The sequence below is a fragment of the Ochotona princeps genome, chromosome 30, assembly GCF_030435755.1.
Source record: "Ochotona princeps isolate mOchPri1 chromosome 30, mOchPri1.hap1, whole genome shotgun sequence".
Taxonomy (NCBI): domain Eukaryota; kingdom Metazoa; phylum Chordata; class Mammalia; order Lagomorpha; family Ochotonidae; genus Ochotona; species Ochotona princeps.
Genome location: NC_080861.1, coordinates 19,559,063 through 19,579,932, shown reverse-complemented (window position 1 = coordinate 19,579,932; position 20,870 = coordinate 19,559,063). Strand labels below are relative to the sequence as shown.

Sequence of the window (20,870 nt, the reverse complement as noted above, 5' to 3'; positions counted from 1 at the left end):
CGCCGGTTTGTGTCCTGGCTGCTCCACTTCCCACTCAGCTCCCTGTTTATGGCGTGCCAACACAGTGGAGAATGGTTCAAGTCCTTCGGCACCTGCACCCACATGGGAGATTCAGGAGAAGCTCCTGGCTCCTGGCTTTGGAACTGCTCAGCTCTGGCTGTTGTGGCCACTTGGGGAGTGAACCAGTGGATCGAAGATTTTTCTCTCTGTGTAATTCTACTTTTCAAATAAGAATAAATGAATCTTTATTTTTTTTTTAAAAAAAATCCATGTCACAAATAATAGCCTGTTTGGAAATACAGGCAGGCCAGGGGAGGGAAAAATAAGCCACTGCTGTTCACACTGGCTGGTGGCATCAGTGTTTGTGAGCAGGCTCTGCGGGCACCAGGGCCTGCCAAGGCTCTGTCGTGGTTCCAGAACTTTCGGTAACCCTGGGGGCTGCCCACACAGATGCTCTTTGTGGCACTGGCCTCCCCAGAGCTCTCCTTCAGGAAATGGCAATTTGCCCATGGGGGTAGAAAAGGCTCTTAGTCTCCCAGGGCTGAGCTGGGACCAAAGGCTCGGGACTGGCCTGGGAGGGCTGGGCATGCGTGATATGGTCCCTGCTTATCCAGGACGTGCCTGTGTGAAGGAAGCCTTGCAGGACATGGCGCCTTTAGCTGTGGAGCTCATCCAGGTTCCCAGCAGAACCTCATGCCAGGCCAATGGTTTGGATGCCATGAACTCTGGGGAGAGAGATTTTCAGCCACACTGAACGCCTCTTGAAAGTTCCCGGGCGGGGGTGGGGCCGCTGAGGTTTCCTGGATAGCTATACCTGGCGTCCTGGGGGTGCTGGCTGCGTTGGTGCCTCCTGGAAAGGCCTTCTGGGGGGCGGAGGGGGGCGTGGTGTGTGTGTGTGTGTGTGTGTGTGTGTGTGTGTGTGTGTGTGTGTATTTGGAAGTTCCTGAATGTGAGCTTTGCAAGTGAGAGCCCATTGATCCTGGTAGCCCAGCTCCTTGCTAACTGTGTTAATACCCAACTCCCGTAGTTAATGTTCACCGGATGTGGCTGGGCTGTCTTCTCCAAGAGTAAAGTCACATGATCACAACCGTATGCCTTCATCTCTCCTTAAAAAAATGTTGATTTACCTTAAAGGAACTGTGCACCAAGGTTTCGTCTAAATCAATGACCACACATTTCTTCCCATGGTCGAGCACCGTCACCTCTGGAAGGAGATATTTAGCAGGTGGCTGAAGAGGGGGCAAAAGAAACAAACTTGGTTATTACCTTTACATGTGGGACAAGCCAACTCCCTGTTTAGATGGTGCTACATCAGCAATGACACGAACAGTAGTCGCATTGAAATCCTCAATCAGGTCCACTGTGGACTTTCGCGAAGAATGTCGGGAAATAAATAGTTGGCGACTGAAGTTGTACCGGCCATGGTGCCCTATCTGAGTGACCGTGAGGGCCGGGTATTGGCACCAGGCGGACTGGGGTGAGGGGGTCCCAGCTCTGCTACTCCTCGGCTGTAAGCTGTAATGGTGACACTTGCCATTCAACGTGGCTGTTATTGGCCGGAGTGGCCGTAAAAGACCCAGCATCTTGGTTCATACATTTACTCTGGCTCCTGTTACCATTAACATGCTTCTGCAAGAACAAGTGTTTCATTAACAATGCAGGCCTGTTTCTTGGGGGGAGGGGTCACACTTTGCCTCTGATACATCTTTTCAGTGTAATATGTAGACATCTTGCAGAGACAGATTAAAACCACAATTATTTCTAAGTGACTGGCTTCTTCAAATACTTGAAGAGACTATAAATCCAACAGCAGCATGCCATCCCAAGGTATCGCAAGAGGAAAGGTTACCCTGAGACGAGAACTGGTCCAGGTGCAGGGCCTGCCCTCACACCTGTCTTGGATGACTGAGCCGATGTGGCATTCTGACCCTCCACCCTACCCCACCCCCGGGGGCCTGACTTTGAAAGCTGTCCTTTATGACATACGCTGTGTGCTAACCAGAAAGTCTACTTGTGTCTTTGTAGTGGCTGGCCCTAACCTCATGCTGAAGAAGTTATAACGAGGTCATACAATGCCGGGGTCTCGGGTCTCTCCGGGCAGCCTCACTCAGTTTTAAGACTATCTGTTTCTAAGGGCTTCACTGAAGAAAGGGCTTGAAGCCTTTTCGTTTGCTCTGCAGTACAGTCAAGTGTCCAGGGTCAGACCCTGTTTAATATTTGACGCAAAATAAAAAGCCCAAGAAAGTCCCTGCCCCCAGCCACCAAAGAGCAGACACTCTTATTCATCAAATAAAACAAGCAGAAAACGCAAACAGCCCTTTGAAGTGTTTGTTTTCTTTCTTTCAGGTTTAAACTGAACATTGGTCGATGATCAAAGTTAAATTCTGACCTCGGCAGGTTCACTTGCGAATACAGAACATGGGCAGAGAACATATGCAGGTGAACCTGCACACACCATGACCCCGTGGCACAGGGAGCCTGCCCAGCACTGGCCAGGGATTGCCACCAAGGTGTGGAACATGAACCTTGCCAGGGGGGGCTCTTATCATTGAGTGTTGGATGCTTCCTCCGTTGTCGACATGGTCCAGAGGGAAAGCCTGGCATGGTTCTACCGCCCTGCGCTCTGACTCCACGGCTCAGGGAAGGGAAGTGGCAGGTGCATCGCAAAGATTGAACTCCTCGGTTGTTTCACTGAAGATCTGTCAAAAGTGGCTCAGGTCGTCTTTCAGTCCAAAGATGATACGCAACTTTGTTAGCTTTGTTAGCTTTACGAGCCTTCTCTGAGCTCATGAAGGCTATCTGAAACAGGAGTAAGACGTGCGCTGAGCAGCTGTTGGCTTGCTTCTGATGCTGCCGAGCAAAGCTGAGCTGACTGGGCCAGCAGGGTTCCACTAACCCTCTGCCCGTGTCCCACATGGACACAGCTTCTCTGAGAGCTTAGCTTCAGACGGATGCAAAGTCTTCAGCTCATGGGAGCTGCTGGACAGCTGTGTCCTTGGTAAGGCAAGAATGGCAGATGATTAACTGCAAGAGGGCTTTGCTAGCCTGGCTCATCCATGCAAGTGAAGCTAGAATCGTTAACTAAAAAAGTAATAAAAATAAAATGCCCTGAACGAAATTCTCTAGAAGAACAACAGAAACACCACTCCTATCAACAAGAGCCTTTGTGTTTTTGTCTGTTTGCTTGTTTTTATCCAAAGCCACCTGCTGAAATGCACAGAGAACATAGCTGGGGAGATGGGACCGGAAGGACAGAAGTTGACAGCAGGTGCGGGTTGGGGGTGGGTGGCAGAAATGGGAGGAAGGGGGCGTGACTTGCCACCCAGTTTTGTTAGGGTATTCATTCCAGCCCTCTTCCTGGGAGTACTTCTGCAATTTCCTGTCCTTGCCTGTGAACTGGCAGCCATGAATAGTTAATGTTCGGGCTATTTCCTGTGGAGTCTCCACCCCACGAACCTCGTAAATCTTACAGACTTCGTCCTTTTCCTGGTACATTCGGTTACTGGTTTTTTGTACTTGAAGCTTTCCCAGGCCCAGGGGCTGGACCCTGTGCTCCCGGAGCCGCCCAGTGCAGGGTAGCTGCTGGGGCATCTGAGGGCTGCAGGCAGCTTGGAATCAGCTGCATTGTTGGGCTTCTGCAATCCTCAGGGCACTGTAGCGGACACAGCCCACCGCAGCTCAAGTCCCAGACACACCTCAAACGCTTCTCTTCCCTCTCACTCATCTTTGTAAGCACCGGCCAGAGTGTGGGAATGGTTGGGTTGGGGTCCCAGCTGCAATGCCAGCCTTCATGCCTCATGTGCTGCCGCCAAGCCATGCCGCCCACAGGCCCAAGGCCTCCGCAGTTTCTGCATCATTGTCCTCACCCTTCAACATGTTTTTTTTTTTAAATCAACTAGGCTATGAAGCTGCCCTGTAAGGAAGGCCCTAAAGGCAGGCCCATGGGGAGAGAAGCTGATAGACATATGTAACAGGATGGGATTTTTATTTGTTTCTAATGGTCCACCTGAAGATGTAACTTCCAACAAGTACACAAAAGAAGAGTCATCAACAAACTTAGTTTTAAGCCTCATGATGCAACAATTAAAATACCAGGAGTGGCTGATGTGATGGCAAAGGAAGATAATCTGCCTGTGGCACCAGCATCACATATGGGCACCGGCTCAAGTCCTGGTGGCTCCACTTCCCATCCAGCTATCTGCTTATGGCTTACAAGGGCAGTGGATGATGGCCCAAGTCTTTGCACCCACATGGAAAAACCTGGAAGAAGCTCCTGGCTCCTGGCTTCAGATAGGCTTAGTTCTGGTCATTGCAGTTGTTTGGGGAATGAACCATTAGTGAGGAACCTCTCTCTGTCTCTCCTTCTCTCTTTTTATTTTCAAATAAAAAAAAAAATACATCTTAGGGGAAAATTCTTTGACCTGGCACTTCTCTGATTAGGTCATTCAGACCCATCACACAGGTCCAAGGACAGCCACAGGCCCTGGAAGCAGTGTACACAAAGTTATGGTGCCAATAGCATGTAAAGCAGAGGCAGACAAACCACATATTAGTATTCAGCAAGCCGTAGAAAGTGCCTAGGTAACTTAACACCAATAAGCAATTTGAGGAATGACCAGCATTACACAGTCTCATAGCCTCATCTGCGCAACTACGCTTGAGTTTGGGAAATTTCGGAAGGGATTCGTAACAAATATTAAAAGTGGTTATTCTAGGTGATGGGACTAAGTTGCAGGGGTTTTCCCCTCCCTTTTCTAGATCAACCTTGCAGCAGAAAAATCAAAGGATCCATGGGCTTACCCTACATTTAGAAAGCATTTAAAAGACCCAAGCCTACAGTGGTGAACCAAACAGCATGTGAGTGAAAGAAGTGAGGTGGGGTGAGCAGTGGAGATGGGGTCCCCAGCTGGATCTACTCTAAGTATCCCCATGCTCCAAAGAACCCTTCTTCTTTAGGGTCCAGAGGAAGTGGGAACTGGTGGGGAGGCTCAGCATCAGTCAGGTCTTATGTTCCTGTGTTACGGCACCCCGATTCCCGTTCCCCTCCCTCCAAGCCCACCCGCAGTCTAGAAAGGCTTAAGTGATTTGGGGCCTTCACTGGTGCTCAGGGGGAATCCCAAGACTTGAGTCCCCAGAGCTGAGCTGGCCCTGCTCATTGGACATGCAGTCAGCCTACATGTGGAGGTCACTTTTTGTCCATGAGGGCTGCAAGTGCTGTTCTGGAGTCTCTTACTCAAGGCTCCGCTTTTCTGCAAGTTCAAAAATGCTTATGGCCTAGACCTGGCATTTCACAGGTAGGAGACAGCTGGCATGTGCTGGTCTAATGCTGGATAAGTCCCTCAAGGGAACCACTTATCCCTGACTAGTCTATTCTGAAGTTTCGTACCCTGGTGGCTCTAGACTGGTGATACAGGATGAATTTCCTCATTTTGGACTCAACCCCATGGACAAACGCTTTCATGCAGGATTTCACTTTACAGATGGCTGTGCATTCATTCTGAGAAAACAGAATGGTGTGATACCAAAGGCAGGGAGGGGGCAGAGGCCATCTGCCACCTTTGCAGGGAAAACAACAGGTCAAATTACTTTGTGCAAAGGTGAGAAAGAGTCTTATGTTCACCACACAAGGCATCCCCTTCAAACCAAGTTACAAGGTTCCATCAAACTTTTTCATCAGAGTTAGTTTCCCCATCAGAGCCCAACCTCCCGGGCTGTTGGCAAAGTCAGAATCACTCCAAGAAATCTTGCCAACTATTAGTCAAAGCAGAGTTAAAAGTTTGGGGGAAGATGAAATTGTCAAAACTTTCTTTTTTCTTTACTTTTTTTTTTAAGATTTATTTTATTTTTTTATTGGAAAGACAGATACACAGAGAGGAGCCAATCTGAAGCCAGGAGCTTCTTCCATGTCTCCTACGCGGGTGCAGGGTTCCAAGGTCTTGGGCTGTCCTTGACTGCTTTCCCACGCCACAAACAGGAAGCTGGATAGAAAGTGGAGCAGCTGGGATATAAACCAGCACCCATATGGGATCCTGGCGGATGCAAGGCAAGGATTTTAGCCACTAGACTATATCACACCAGGTCTTGTCAAAGCTTTTATGGGAGAAATTTGTAAATGATACGCAGTGCTGAATCCTTTGGGGTCAACCCCTCCTCCTCACGTTAAGATCGCTGTCTCTCCTCCAATGTTCCTAGGAAACAGGCGGGACAAGTCTGAGACAGGATGTGATGTGAATCTGGTACAGTGGACTTGTCTGGAACCTCAGGCTTTCCCTTAAGACATGAGACTATTTAAAAGGCCTGGTTGGATAACGACTCAGTCAAGGCCAATTACTTTGAGGAGTCAGTCTTTTAGAGTCTCCTCTTACTGATGGCCTTAGGCAGGCTGGCTCAGCAGAGAGACAGGGCGGAGTGGGGACAGTGGAAGCTGAGGACACAGGTGCTTCTTGCTCCCACCTTCCAGAACAGGAAACAGAAATTGTGAGGGGACCTCTGGGAGGAGTGCCAGTATGGCCAACCTGTGGTACCGGGTGAGTGTGTCCTGCACACTCAGGGATTCTAATAAACGTGACTTCTCTGACCACACAACCATGGTCCAGCTACCAACACTGCTATGTTGGGCCTGGCATAATGGCTTAACTGGTTAACCCTCTATCTCCAAGTATCAAGATCCCGCATGGGCGCTGGTTTGTATTGCCTGCTCCACTTCCCATCCAGCTCCCTGCTTGTGGCCTGGGAAAAGAAAGCAGAGGATGGCCCAAAGCCATGGGACCCTGCACCTGTTTTGGAGACACAGAGGAAGCTCCTGGCTCCTGATTGGCAAAGCTCTGGCTGTTGTGGCCATTTGGGGAGTAAGCAAGTGAATGGAGGAATGGAACATTTTTTGGTCTCTCCTTCTCACTGTAAATCTGCCTTCCACCTGCCCCTTCCGCCAATTAATTTGTTACTAAAAAAAAAAAAAAAAAAAGTCCTATGTGACGTGGTCACCTAGGACCTGGGCTTGGTGAGCCCAGCTCCAGTGGCATTGAACCTGACTGGGCAAAGGAACGCACACCCATCTCTGCAGTTGGGGCTGGGCGTGAGACGCCAGGCCCTTGGATTATAAAGACTGGCAGGCTCTTACGGGAGTGAAAGCTTAAGTGAAAACTTGGTCAATAAATGCTGGCTGTCTGCGCCTGCTGGGAAAGGAAGCTGTTTATGTGAGCAACTTCCTACTTACGGTGTGATAACGCAACAGCACAAGGAGAGAGCTCCTGGTTAAAAGAGAACATTAGAGAAAGTCCCCAACGTGAGCAGGTTCAAAGGCACAAGGTTCTGTGACTGCTTCAGGAAAACCGGAGAAGTAAGTAAACTTATGCTGTCTCTGGGCAGAAAGAAAAAAAGGAAGAAGGAAAGAGAGAAAGAAACGAGAAAGAGAGCGAGAGAGAATCGGAGTTGGTTTGGAGATCACACATCCCCCTGGAAACGGGTCCGAGGACTGAGTGCAGCCACCGTGTGCCTTGGTCCGTCTCCTCTGCACCTCTGTGCTGGTCAGGGAACTGAGGTGGTGATGGTGGTGGGGGGCCCAAAATGATCCAGTCAGGCCACTAGGCTCTGTTCTGCCTCCCCAGCACCCTCACTCCCCAGTCCCAGCAAGCCAGGCTGGGTTCCTGAGGCTAGGCAACCATTCTGTTTGCTTCAACAAACAGATTGCGGGGAATTCGATCCCAATGTAAAAAGCATGAATGAAAGAGACAAATACTATGATCTTCGACTCCTTCTGAGAACTGCTGGTGTTTCTACTTATAAGCAAGTTTCTTGTCTTTTTTTGTTTTGTTTTGTTTTGTTTTTCCCTTAAAAAAGAGTAAGCTGATGCCATCTGCGGGGTAGTGGAGACCCGTTCAGCAGATTACAAAGGTACCAACACTCTCCTCCGAGGAGGAGCGAAGCCTGTCCTCGTAGGGGGTCCTAAAAAAATTCCCAGCTCCAAACTTGCCAGCCACAGCGCACCTGGCAGAAAGAGACCCTTGATTCTAGCGCTGCTAACTGCTAAAGAGAGACAGCATGTTTGTCTCCATTTCCTGTGCTGCTGTTTCCGTTTTCAGATGGCCCGACGTGGGGAGATGACCTAACTGCTCCACGGCTTGCATGCTGTAGTGTTTAAGAGAAGAGCCAGTGTTCTACAGTGGGACGTGCCATCTCCTGGGTGTCTCCCTCCGTGGCAGGCAGGCAGGCTGGGTGCCCCGCTGGGCTCTGCACAGTTCAGCAGTGACATGACTGTCTCTGGTCCGCGGTTACCCTCTCCGCAGTGCAACAGCACCACCCCGTTCTTCATGCTGGTATGCTGTTGGCAGCTCTCCCTACTGCCAAGGGCCTCGCAGGCGGTTCTGTCTGGAAGTCCAGGCTGCTCTGTGACTTCATCAAGGTGGAGCTGCACCACCACAACTCTGTCGGATCGCAGCCCAGTTTTCAAGCACTGCTCTGGAGACAGTCATGCCAGAAGGTCTGGGGTAACAGTGTTCCAACACTCAAACCTGCCTGTAGGCCACTGCTCTTTGGGGAGAGGGGAAATGTTGGCCAGAAGCCCTGTGGGCCAGGTTGCTGTCTGTTGCGGCAGTTGTCCTGGGACTGCATCATCGTTGGCCTCTCATCACGGGAACGGATCTAAGTACCTCTAGACGCTCCACACACTGTTGGAGGGGAAAGCAGCATGTCCCGGAGACGGCTGCAGACAGTCGCTGTACGCAGGCGCACCATCAGAGCCACACTTGGCTAGACAAGGAGCACAGCTGGGATGTGAGGAACCTCAGCAACACATCGGAAGAGGGAAGCCAGGTGCCAGCTGTGAACTAGCAAAAGTCCATAGTTATCGCCTAGGTAGCCATGTGGGCTTGAAGCATCGCCCTCCATAGCGTGTCTGTGCATGCACCTGCCAGCTGGGCGTGTGTCTGTGTGTGTCACTGTTCTTGCCCTTGCTCCAAGGCTTTCTGGGGGCTGGCTCATTCCTGCCTCTAGAGGCTACCGGGATGGTTGCGATCCTGGGAATGGCTGCCACCTCCAGGCTGCTGCTGCAGAAAGAGCTCGAAGCCAGAATCTCTAAGACCTCCGTTCTCCATGCCAAAATCAACACGCAGGATGAACGGAACTCTGGGAGTCACCTGTCCCAGCTGCCCAGGGACTCCTGGGGACTGAGCAGCGAGAATCAGACCTAGGCTTTCTGTTGTGTGTGTCCTCACATAGCTGCATGCAGGTGGTGGCAGGCCCCAACAGGTCTCTGGCTTTGGAGACTGCGCTCACAGATGGAATGAGCTGTCATGTTCCAAGCACACAGCGCAGCACCATCCTCACTTGAGACTTGGCTAAGTAAGCTCAAAGGTAACTTAGTTCTAGACAAAGTCCCTGGGGGTTGGCACCGTGGTACAGCAGTATAGCCCAGAAATCCCAAGGGTGCAGGGTCCTGGTTTGAGTCCCGGTTGCTTCACTTCCAATTCAGCTCCCTGTCCATGCACCTAAAAAGGCAGCGGAAGTACTTGGGTCCCTGCTACTCCCACAAGAGACTGGGCTGCAGCTCTCCGTTTCTGGCTTCCACCTGACCCAGCCGTGGCTGTTAGACCCATTCGGAGAATCAATGAGCAGATACATCTCTGTTCCTGCATCTCTGCCACTCTGGTTTCCAAATACACAAATAAATCCTGCTAAAAGCCACTCCGACAAGCAGTACCAGCAGCTGAACTCGGCTCTGCCAGAGGAACGGCCTTCCGAGGGCTCTGTTCCCTGACACATCCGTAGATCTGTCACCATGGCACTTCTTCAGGCTGGTTCCTCTGCAGGTGCTGCGGTGGCCATAACAACCTAGGACAACATCGGTGAGTGTTCTTTCCCCTCTTCTACAATGTTCCCTTCACTCCCAGAGAGTCTCTACAGGAATAGTTTTGTTTATTGACTCATTTGAGAGAGAGTGCAGAAAGAGAGAGAAATAAAGATTTTTCTATCTACTGGTTCACTTTCCAAAGGCTCACACCAGTTGTGCTGGGCCAGGAGTTCCACGAGGTCTCACCTGTGGGTGGCAGGGACACGTGTACTGCAGCCGTCACCTGCTGGGACCAGAAGCAGATCAGGGACCCAAACCAGGCTCTGCACAAGGGGAGTGAGTGCCCCAAGTGATGTTTTGACTAGTGCACCAAATGCTGCCCCAGCAGTAGCAGTTTTTGAATTAGGGGATAGTAGGATTGACAAAGGCACATTGTGAGGTGATGGGAGATTCTGGGGCAGTGCCCCCACCATGGCTGTGCCCCCCACCATGGCCTCACCTCACACCCCTTCCTGTCCATCAGTCCCCCCCACATCAATGTAGATGGAGTACGACCGGCACCTGTTTGAAGCAAACTGCTCCTTGGTATTTTTTTTCCCTAGAATTTCTCAGGCTATTCTGGGATGTTTTTCTTTCACATGAATTTAAAATCTGCCAAGAAATACAGCATGTTTCTCCATAAACAAAAAAGCCATAATGTCATGACCTTTTAATGAGTTTATCCCTTTTTTGGTAGGTTTTCGGGGCTTGCAAAGTAAAAAAAAAACAAAGCCAGCTGTAAACAGACTCACTTTGCATCTTTTCCACATTTATACCAATGATTTCATTGTCTGATCTTATTTCATTAGCCAGCAACTACCAATGAAGTCTGATGTTATCTGCTGCTAATTTTTAGAGGATTTTTTTTTTTATTATGCTTAAGTATTTTCCTTCTTATATTTGGTGGCGTTGTTGGTTACATATGAAGGTTTAGAATCTATTATACACTTCATTAGACATTTTACTACAATTAAATGTCCCTATTTATCTTGTCTAATGCTCAGTAACTCCTAGTGGTCGCATGTAGCTCCGGAGCGCATGGAATGTGCTGGTCCTGGGGCTGGTGCTGTGACACATCAGGTTAAGCATGGGATGCCTGCTTCCTAGAATGGAGTGCCTGGGATTGAGCCCAGCCTCTGTTTCTGAGCCAGCTTCCCACTAACATGCTTAGGAAGCAACACATGATGTTGCAAGGAGTTGACTTCCTGCCACCTGCTGGACAGAGTCCTGGGCTCCTGGATTCATTCTTTTTTTTTTTTTTTTTTTTTAAGATTTACTTTATTTTTGTTGGAAAGGCAGATATACAGAGAGGAGAGGAGAGACAGAGAAGAAGATCTTCCGTCTTGTTGATTCACTCCCCAAGCGGCCAAAACTGCTGGAACTGAGCCAATCCGAAGCCAGGAGCCTCTTCCAGGTCTCCCATGCGGCTGCAGGGTCCCAAAGCTTTGGGCCATCCTCAACTGCTTTTCCAGGCCACAGACAGGGAGCTGGATGAGAAGCAGGGCCGCTGGCATTAAAACCAGTGCCCATATGGTATCCCGGCGCGTTCAAGGCGAGGACCTTAACCACTACGCCATCGCACTGGGCCCGGGCTCCTGGATTCAGACTGACCAGGTCCAGCTGTTGGGGGCATTTGAGAGAATGAACCAGTGGATGGAAGATCTCTCTGAGTTGCCCTCTGCCTTTCCAACCCATATATCTAAATTCAGATGAGCTCTAGGATTTTGAAGCACTAGTACGATAAACATACTGTCAATTATTTTTAGACTGAATACATGTCGAAATAATATTTTGGATATGCTGAACTTCAAGAGTTATTAAAATTGACTCCATCTGCTTTTAAAGCTGTCATTTGACACGTGGCTCCTAGAAAAATTTAAATCACCTATGTGATCTACAATTCTATTTCCACTGGCCAGTGTCACGGAACAGAGGCTCAGCTGATCCCAGGAGTGTTTTAGAACTGGGGTTTTGAGGCCACCCCTGAAGCAAACCCAAGCCCACGATGACCACTGCAGCTATTCAGCGGCCATTCATTTCTTCCACTTTCCCTTGTGCAGACACTTGCTTTCATGGAGAGAAGGATCGCAGGGGATTGCATCTTTCCCTTGCTGCCGCAGGGCAGTCTGTGATAACAGCTCTGGCCAGAAAAAGGCTCCTGTAGTTGTTTCTTGGTGATAGCAATTGCTTTCTGTTAACAAGAACACCTGCGGCAAATGCTGTCCCTCTCTGGCCCTTCTTCCCTCAAATGTAGCTGCAACGGCTGAGGCTTCTGATTGGTTGGAGGAAGAAGGCAGCAAGCCAAGGATGGTGGTGGAGAGGAAGGTTGAAGAAAGAACAGTGAAGACTCTGGGTTCCCGATGGCACCATCAGGTCTCAGGACCAAACTCAACACCTGCTTGCCTGCCTGCCTGCCTGAGGCTTCTTAAGTGGCTAGACAATCCCCTCCTTGTTGAAGCTATTGTTTGCCAGTCTTCTTTTACTTGCTGCCAGACTCATTCCTAACTGCTGAGCAGCACATTCTTGGCAGTAGCCTGCAGCTGCATGTGTCAGCTCACCGGTGCGTCTGGGAGATGCGTGAGGACAAGGAGGTTCATCCAGCCTGGTGCCGGGCTTTGCTGCTGTCTTCTGTCTGCTGTTTTTAATCTGTTGTTGCTCTTCCCTCTTTCCTCAATGTGGATGGCTTACGCACTTGGTTTCTTCCATCCTGTTTTCCATTTCTGCTACTGCGCTGGGCAATTTTATTTCCACATTTTCTACCATTCAGATTGGATATCTTTCTCACCCAGATGTCCGTGTATTTTCCACCCTCTCTGCATACCTGAAGCATGTAGTTCTTTCTCCTTAATGGATGCACGCACGGTTGGTCATGTACGAAGTGTTGGGTTTATAATTTTATTCTCATGCCAGTGCTGATGAAAATTCTATTTCCTTCTGGTAGCTTGCAAGGCTTTCTCTACCCAGGCCTGCCAAGCTCACTAACTCTGCTACACACTCAGGGAACTCTTTCTATCCATACATTTTTCAGCTCAGGACAAATTCCTTCTATGCTTTCCTCTTTCTGGAACTTCCTAGACCTGCACATCAGGTCTTCCTTGATAAGCTCCCCAGATCCTTCCTCCCAACCAACCCCTTGGTTTTCCTGGTCTGGATGTTTCCTTCCACTTGCTTTTCACACACAGGACTACAGTTCTCAGGAGTGACTCTCATTTCTGTCTTGGACTCTTATGTTTAGAAATCATATGTTAGTTGTTGAATTTGATCCTTACAACCCAATTTCTGATTGGGTTCTATGACTGAAGCTCTCCCTGGCTGCTTCTAGTTCTACCTGGGCAGCAGCCTCATGCGACAGTCTCCAGCCTCCCACCCTGGGACGTTTGATTGCACCGGGCTACCCGTTCCCTTGGGTCTGGACAGTCTGGGCCATCAGGATCTCTGGGAAGCGGCAGAGAAGGAAGTACTGCAAGGCCAGGGAGAAATGCTGGTTACATGGTCCATCAGGGCCCAGGCCCCCAAAGCAAAGAGGGAAAGAAAGCCCCTGTACTATCAGCTCCTTCAGGACGAACAGAAAGCTGGGGCTACCTGCAACACCCACATTGCATGGAGGTGCCACTTGGGAGTCCAGGCCGCTCTGCTTCCGACCCAGCTCCCTGCTATTGTGCCTGGGAAAAGCAGTACAAGATGGCCCAAGCACAGGGTCCCTGCCACCTACACAGGAGACCCAGTTGAAATTCTTGGCTCCTGGCTTCAGCCTGGCTGTTGTGGCCATCTGGGGAGTGAACCAGTGGAGGGGAGACTGATCTGTCTCCTTTTCTGTAACTCTGCCTTTCAAATAAATAATCAAATCTTAAAAATAAAAGTAAAAAGCCTGAAGGCCATCCAGCTGCCAGTATGGTCTCTACAGGGCCCACACTCGTCAAGTGGGTGATGGCCATCTTGGACTGAGCATGTCAAGTCTGTCTTCGGGACAGTGAGCATCTTCTTCTGTTTTGGTTGCCCCCTCCAGGCTCTGCCAGAAACCTACCCAGGTTTCAAAAGGGAATTTTCATTTTTTAAACACATTTTTTTTTTATTTTTAAATTTGAGAGAGAGAGAGAGAGAGAGAGAGAGCGAGCGTGCATGCCCATCTGTGGGTTCATGCCCCTAAATGTTTACAACATTTAGACATCCTGCTTGGGCTACAGCCAGGAGCTGGGGGCTCAATCTCCCACATGGAACCAATCAACGCTGCCTTTCAGAGTCAGAATCCATGAATCCATGCAAGCTGGAATCAGAGCCACAGCCGGGAATCATATCCAGTGACTCAGCCGCTGGGCTAAAGGCCTGTTTCCAGAGAGGAAATGTTAAGGGTCGGACCATACACTTCCCCACATCCACGTTTACTTGGAACATGACTTTAGCTTACTTTTTACTAGGTCACATATTGTGGACATTTCTTCATATCAGCAGTATTTATGCCATGACTTTTAAAATCGCCATTTCAATGGCTGTATATTACTTGACTGCACAGTTATTCTGCAGTTCTTTTAACCAGCTGTCATGAAACAACAGGTTAATGATAATTTTACATTATGATTTATGTGTTTATGAAAGTTTTGCATTTCATACTGTTCTAAGAAGATACTTATTCAAAAAGAAGAGTGACAGACAGAGAAGGAAAAGACAAAAAGATCTTCCACCTGCTCATTCACGCCCCAGATGGCCACAACTGCCAGGTCAAAGCCAGGCAGAAGCCTAGAACTCTATCAGGGTCTCCCACTCGCGTGCACATGGGTCACTTGCCAACGTGCTTCAGTAGGAATCTGCATTGGAAGCAGAGCAGCCAAGACTCCAATCAGCACTCCGGTGTAGACTGCATGCGTCTCAGGCAGTAGTTTAACGCGCTGTGCCACAGCTCCAGCAAGTATGCTTTCCAGCTTCATGGAACTGCTTGCATTGACAAGAAGGCGAATGCTTAAGGTCTGAGGTCATGTTACCGGATCAGGTTGTTCTGAGTATATATATTGAGAAATTGTACTGTGTCCCATAAAAATGGACAAGATTATATGTTAAACATCAATGACAAAACAGGAGGAGGAATCATCTTGCCAAACACTCATCTGGAAAAGTGTCACATTCTTACCAGTGATCAATTCATGTTCTCATCTTACCTCACGTCACCCTATGCTGAATCCAAATATTATCTTTAAAAACATTTTTTTTTGATAATTTGACAGATGGGGAAGGGTATCTCATTGTTTTTGCTTGCATTTCTTCGGTGACTAGCCATGATGAACAATTTTTCCATGTGTTTACATGTGGGATGCTTTTCCTAGGCTTTCATGTTTGATCAGCTGCATTTCTCATTTTGTCCCCTGCGCGTGTTATTTGGTACACAAAGTTCTATGACTGTGGTGTCCTCCAACTCGATCCTCAAACAATACCTTTTGTCTCTTCCACTGATTTTTTTTTTTTTAGCCCCAAACTATTTTGACCGCGGTCAGTACTGTCAGCGATGTACATCCAGCCGACAGCGAGGTGTCTCATTGTTCATCGTGACACGTCCAACTGTTCTCAGTCACTTCGGTCTCAGATGGGCCTACTGGACAGCACGTGGGAACTTTGACCAATGGTGACAATCTGACATTTTAAAATCTGACACATACAAAAGGATGCAGAACACACGATTGTTAAACGCAAGGCAGGTAAACTTCGTTATATATCTATGGTCAGCTCGTCTCCCTGGGTTTCTCTTTTTGCATGTTTCTGTGTCTGCGACTGGTTCTTTAACACTTTCTGCATTCAGCTTCCCCAGAAAGAATGCTATGCAATGTGCATTGACTCTCATGAACTTCTATTAAATATGTTCTTTAGTTGCCAAATGGAAATGACTGAGATGCCCTTAGTAAAAAAGATGACATCTGCGTATGTGTGTGAGTGTGACTGCACATGTTTATGTCAATGGCTGCCCCCATTCCGTGTAATCTTCCTAGTCAAGACACTGGTCAGGGCTGGGACAGAGGTGCCCCTACAGGTGTGCTGGGTGCATGGTTCCCCACCAGCACTGACCTTCTGAAGCCCACCGTTCTCCTCCACCAGAGGGGGAAGCACACTGGGGTTGCTGGACGCAGGGGCCTCCACATGGTAGTCCCGGAAGCAGCAGAAGAAGGAGCTAAGGATACTTCGGCTCCTCTGCTTCTTCAAGCTGACGTTGCACTGGGATGCTGTGGAGAGAGACAGATCACACGTGTAGCCACCCATGGGGGGGGGAGGCTGCTAAGCAATGCGAAAGTGGGGCCGAGCCTCTGGGGCCCAGAGACCAGACTCCAAGGGTGGGGGTATTTGCTCGGGACCAGAGGGGCAGCCCATGCAGCCTGACTCCACCAGCTGGACAAAGTCCTGATCTCAGCCGCCAAGGTGGCTTGTTCATTAACTGAGCCCTTCTCGGCAACGGGCCACCCTCTGTGCTCCTGAGCCCTGTGAGTGAAATCCATCCTGTCCCAAGCAACACTTCAAAGCAAAAGTCTTGACAGGCACGGGTCAACCCCGATGCGCTCTGGGATGCATCTCTCCACCTGCAGGTACCGAAAGTCGCTCCGAAGTCAAGTTGTTATTGGCTACTTCCTGCTCACTCTGGAAGCCTGACTTCCTGGGTTAAGACACATGGATACGAAAGGGCAGAAGGGAACCCTCTTCTTAAACCTGGTTGTTGGGCATGAAGATGATGGGGCCAGCACCCACTGAGCTCACGGCTGAGGCTTCCCTGACACGTAACACAAGGCAGAGGTGAGGGGTGGGAACTTGTGCCCTGGCTCCAGCAGGGCTGGGCTGGGACCGAGCCCATCTTTGTGATTCTGTGCCCTGGCCTGCCCAGGACTCAAAACACAGGGTGGGACTGGTGGGGGTAGGGGTGGGGTGACAGATCCTTTTTGTTTACCCAGAGTGCAAGACAAGCTTCCACAAGTCAGAAAGAAGAGGCAGACTTCAGTACAGATGAAAAACACACCTCGAGGGGAAGAGGCTGGCAACATGGAGGGGCAGGAGTATCTTGCCCGGGAATGCAGCTGGGGCTGTCCCACCACATACCACGTCAGGGTGGGTCGGCCCTGCTCTGAGCTGAGGCCGTGGGCAAAAGGGGCCACGCGGAGGGTTAATGGCCTAACTGTCTGTGCAGGAAATGATTTAAGCCCACACTACGACTGTTAAGGAGTTTCTCTCTTCCCAAAAGCAATTCTGGCACAATTCTTTTTGTGCACTTAGGAGTGATTTGTGTAGCACCTTTCCTCCCAAGAGGATTTTAAGACCTTTGCTAAAAGTTTTAGGACACTCTCCTGCCAGCAGTAATACCAAAATGCATTTGGTATGGAAATTCTGAAAAGGACAGAAGAGCTGTTTTTCCAGATATTCCATGGACAAGGATGGTCTGTAGTCTGAGTTCGGGCAAAAGGCCCAGTATGCCTGAATTTAAAAATCTTTGCTCTCTGCAGAGGAGCCAAGATGGCTGGCTGTTTCTGTCTTCCTGGTGACTCCCAGGAACACAACACCTTGACAACACCTCAAGGCCCACATGCCAAGCCAAGCCACAGGATTCAGGCACCGGGGCCTTCCACCAGGGCAAGAGGCGACTGGTCCTGTTTGCGGAGGGCCAGTCCTCCTCAGAGGATGCTTAGTGCCAGCCACTTCAAGCAGGTGTTTCTGTTTCTCAGCTGAGAAAACCCTGACCACTCATGGCTTCTGCCAGGAATTGAAGCCAAGTGGGCCTGTTCCCACCTGTGCCATGCTGAGGGCAATCCTGAAAAAGCTCCACCTGGATGAAGGAGGAAGCATGCCACATTTAGGGGAGAGAAATGCCTGCCTCTACACTGGTATTGAATATAAACGGTTGGTTAGACGGCTTCACGGCTACCTTGGGGTTTTGCTTTTAATGCCACACGTCAATAGTTTAGTTACAGCCACCTTGAGGGTTTTGATTTTTATGCCATGCTCCAATAGTTTAGCCAGGGGAAGGAAAACATTAACTTCTCCCTGGCTGATAACACATTTCTCTGCAAGTAAACAAGAAGCTTATTCAGGTCCTGCATATACCGAGCTGCCTGGAAACAGCAACTTCGCAGATCCCTGGATCACACAAATCTCTCATAACCAACCAATTAACAAATGAACTCAAATACTAAAAAAATAAAAAGACACAAATTTAGAAACAGTAAGTGATCTGTAATTTCTTTTTTTTTTTAAAAGATTTATTTATTTTCATTGGAATGTCAGATTTACAGAGAGAAGAAGAGACAAAGAGAAAGATCTTCCATATGCTGGTTCACTCCCCAAGTAGCCGCAATGACCAGATCTGAGCTAGTTCAAAGCCAGGAGCCAGGAGCTTCCCCCAGGTCTCCCACACGGGTGAGGGGTCCCAAGGCTTTGGTCCATCCTCCACTGCCTTCCCAGGTCACAAGCAGGGAGCTGGATGAGAAGTGGGGCTGCTGAGATTAGAACCGGTGCTCATATGGGATCCCAGCACAAGCAAGGCAAGAACTTTAGTCCCTAGGCTACTGTGCTGGGCCCATGATCTGTAATCTCTTAAAGGATTGATTTATTTAGTTGAAAGAGTCATAGGGGAAGGGAGAGAGATAGAGAGATATTTCATCTGCTGGTCCACTCCCCAGATGGTGCCAGTGGCCAAGGATGAACCAGGTCAAAGCCAGGGGCCAGGAACTTCATCTGGGTCTCCCACATGGGTGCAGGGACACAGACACTTGGGCCAGCCTCCACTGCTTTTCCTAGTTTATGAACAGGGGGCTGGTGATCAAACTGGCACCCGTATAGGATGCTGGCACTGCACTTTACTCGTCACATGACAACGCCGTCCCTACTACCTGTAATTTCTACCTCTTGATCAGTACTATAACAGCTGCTGAGGGAGTCCGTGAGCTCCTGGGGTAGGAAGCTGGCAGCTTAGTCACTACTCCCTTCTTTGCATTAAGATGGATGGAACTGGAAGCAATCCCATTTCGATGCTGTACCTGGGCCACTTCTTATAAAATCAGGTTAGGTTCAGGGCATGCGGGGACCTCTGGGAGGCTCGGGCTTCCTAATGTTCCCAGTGTGCTGAAGATTTTCAGCAAGTGCGAGGATTTTCTCGGCCTTAGCCAGCTCCATCCTCAGCACTCCTTGCTTCTTGAACAAGGCTCAAGGCGGGGCCTCTCCGGGTCTCAGGACCCTACTGCCTTCCAGCCTACCAACTGGCCAGTATCAGGCCAGGCTGAAGTCAGGAGCTGGAAACTCAGTCTGGGCCTCCCACCAGAATAGCAAGAACCCAACCGCTTGAGCCATCACCAGCTGCCTCCCAGGAAATTAGAACTGGGTGTTCGAGCCAAGGACCACAACCCAACAGGTTGCTTAACCACCATGCCACAAGCCTGTGGTCCTACACAGGTTTACAGTCCTGTTGAAACTTTTCTTTGATCAACTTTGCGGAGCCCGGGGGAGATCAGCCCCTCCTTCGGAAGGTCAACCTTGAGAATGGTTCTTGTGCTTTTCCACTTGACTTCCACTGAAGCAAGTCAGGCAATAGCAGCGCTTTCAGCCACCGGCCATACCCACTCCTGGCATACAGAATCTCCAAGGCAGACACACAGGACCTCACAATCTAAGGAGACCCATTTGAAAAAAAAAAAAAGGTACTCAAGCAGTGCTGTTTCCTGCTCGGTGACCTCTTTGGGCAGCCCTCGGGCTTTCCCACACGCTTGCCTTTCCCTGTGCGCATACATTCCTGTTGTTCCTCTGTCCTTGGTCAAGATTCTACCTCTCTAGGTTTTTCCTCAAATGCTTCGCTGACCAGACACCAACGAAAAACTTGCTGGTGGCCTAGAGTCCCCAGGAATGAAGTCGAAGGCATGTAGCCCTCCTTGGTACAGTGGCTTTGAGAAGTTATTTTGCAGGAGTCAACAGGGAAGCAGAAGTTTCAGACTTTCGTTTTCCACCTGACTTAGGAGGAAGAGGTCATCAAGCCATCCCAAAGTTTTGCTCCTGCTCTGCCCAGCACCTGCCCAGCTTCCTCCAGGGTGGCCTCCTCACATCCCTGGCATCCCTTCTCCCACGGTCTCACTGGCTGGCCCACCAGGCGTGGCTTGGAAGCAAACTCTCCCAGGAGGTGACTGTTCTCAGGTCACTGCGTGTGTGGCAATGAAGTGGCTCAGGCTTCAGCACGCAGCCCTCCCCGACGGCCAGGCTGCCGACTCACCTGTCTCCTGCACACCTGTTCTTGTGCCCTCCCACTCAGCGTGTCTGAGTGGGCCCCCTCTTCATCCAGGATGCCAACCTCCTTGCTTGCTCGCTGAGATTGGTCCTGGTATCCTCAACAGCTCTTAAATCTGTCCTCAGCAGCACCCTGTCCCCACCTTGCCACCCCACCTAGGCTCTCTATGGTTTTGTCCCTGGGTTTGCCTTCCTTCTGCCAATTCTGAGCCCCACAGATCCATTCCCCAGCAAATAGCTGACCCACAGAGGCAAGGCCCTGAAGCTGTCCAGTACTGGTCTGAATGCTGGTGCGACCAATGACAGTATGAGACCAGAGTGAATCATGTGACTGCTTTGTGCCTCATTTTCCCTATATATTTGCAAAATGAAGACACTAAGGTACTTAGCTTGTAGGTTTCCTGTGGGAACAAAAGGAGCCATGGGGCCTAGCACAGGGCAGTCCTACATCTCAGTTTTTATTGTTATAATTAGTCCCTTAAACGCCTTTGTTGGGTGAGGGAGTGGGGCTTTTGTGGGCAAATTTCAGATCAAAGGCTGGATTCTACGGGCAAACACTTCTTCTTTAGTCTCTAGCCACTGGGAGACGTGCTCTAACTGACCTGGGTTATATAAACTGTAATTCAGAAAGTAAAAGCAAACAAAATATCAGGAAATAATTCTGCTGCAGAAAGGCAATGCAAAGATGGGATGGAGTAAGGAAAAGGCTGACGGTCCCAGGGTGGAGGGGCCAAAGCAGCTGCCTCGGGGCCTACACCTGACGCTCCTGATCCCAGCATGCCTCTGATCCCAGGGCTGCCCTAGCCGGAGGCCC

At 49.7% G+C, this 20,870-nt stretch overlaps 1 protein-coding gene across 1 annotated transcript in view; it reads right to left on the bottom strand.

Annotated features, from left to right (window-relative positions):
• The window catches only part of CTDSPL (CTD small phosphatase like), a 104,990-nt gene that overhangs the window by 11,287 nt on the left and 72,833 nt on the right, over positions 1-20,870 (bottom strand). The window contains exons 2-3 of the mRNA XM_058657064.1: positions 15,875-16,029; positions 1,128-1,229 (exon numbers count right to left, since the gene is read on the bottom strand). Coding sequence (XP_058513047.1) covers positions 1,128-1,229; positions 15,875-16,029 — 257 coding nt within the window. The remainder of the gene's footprint in view (positions 1-1,127; positions 1,230-15,874; positions 16,030-20,870) is intronic.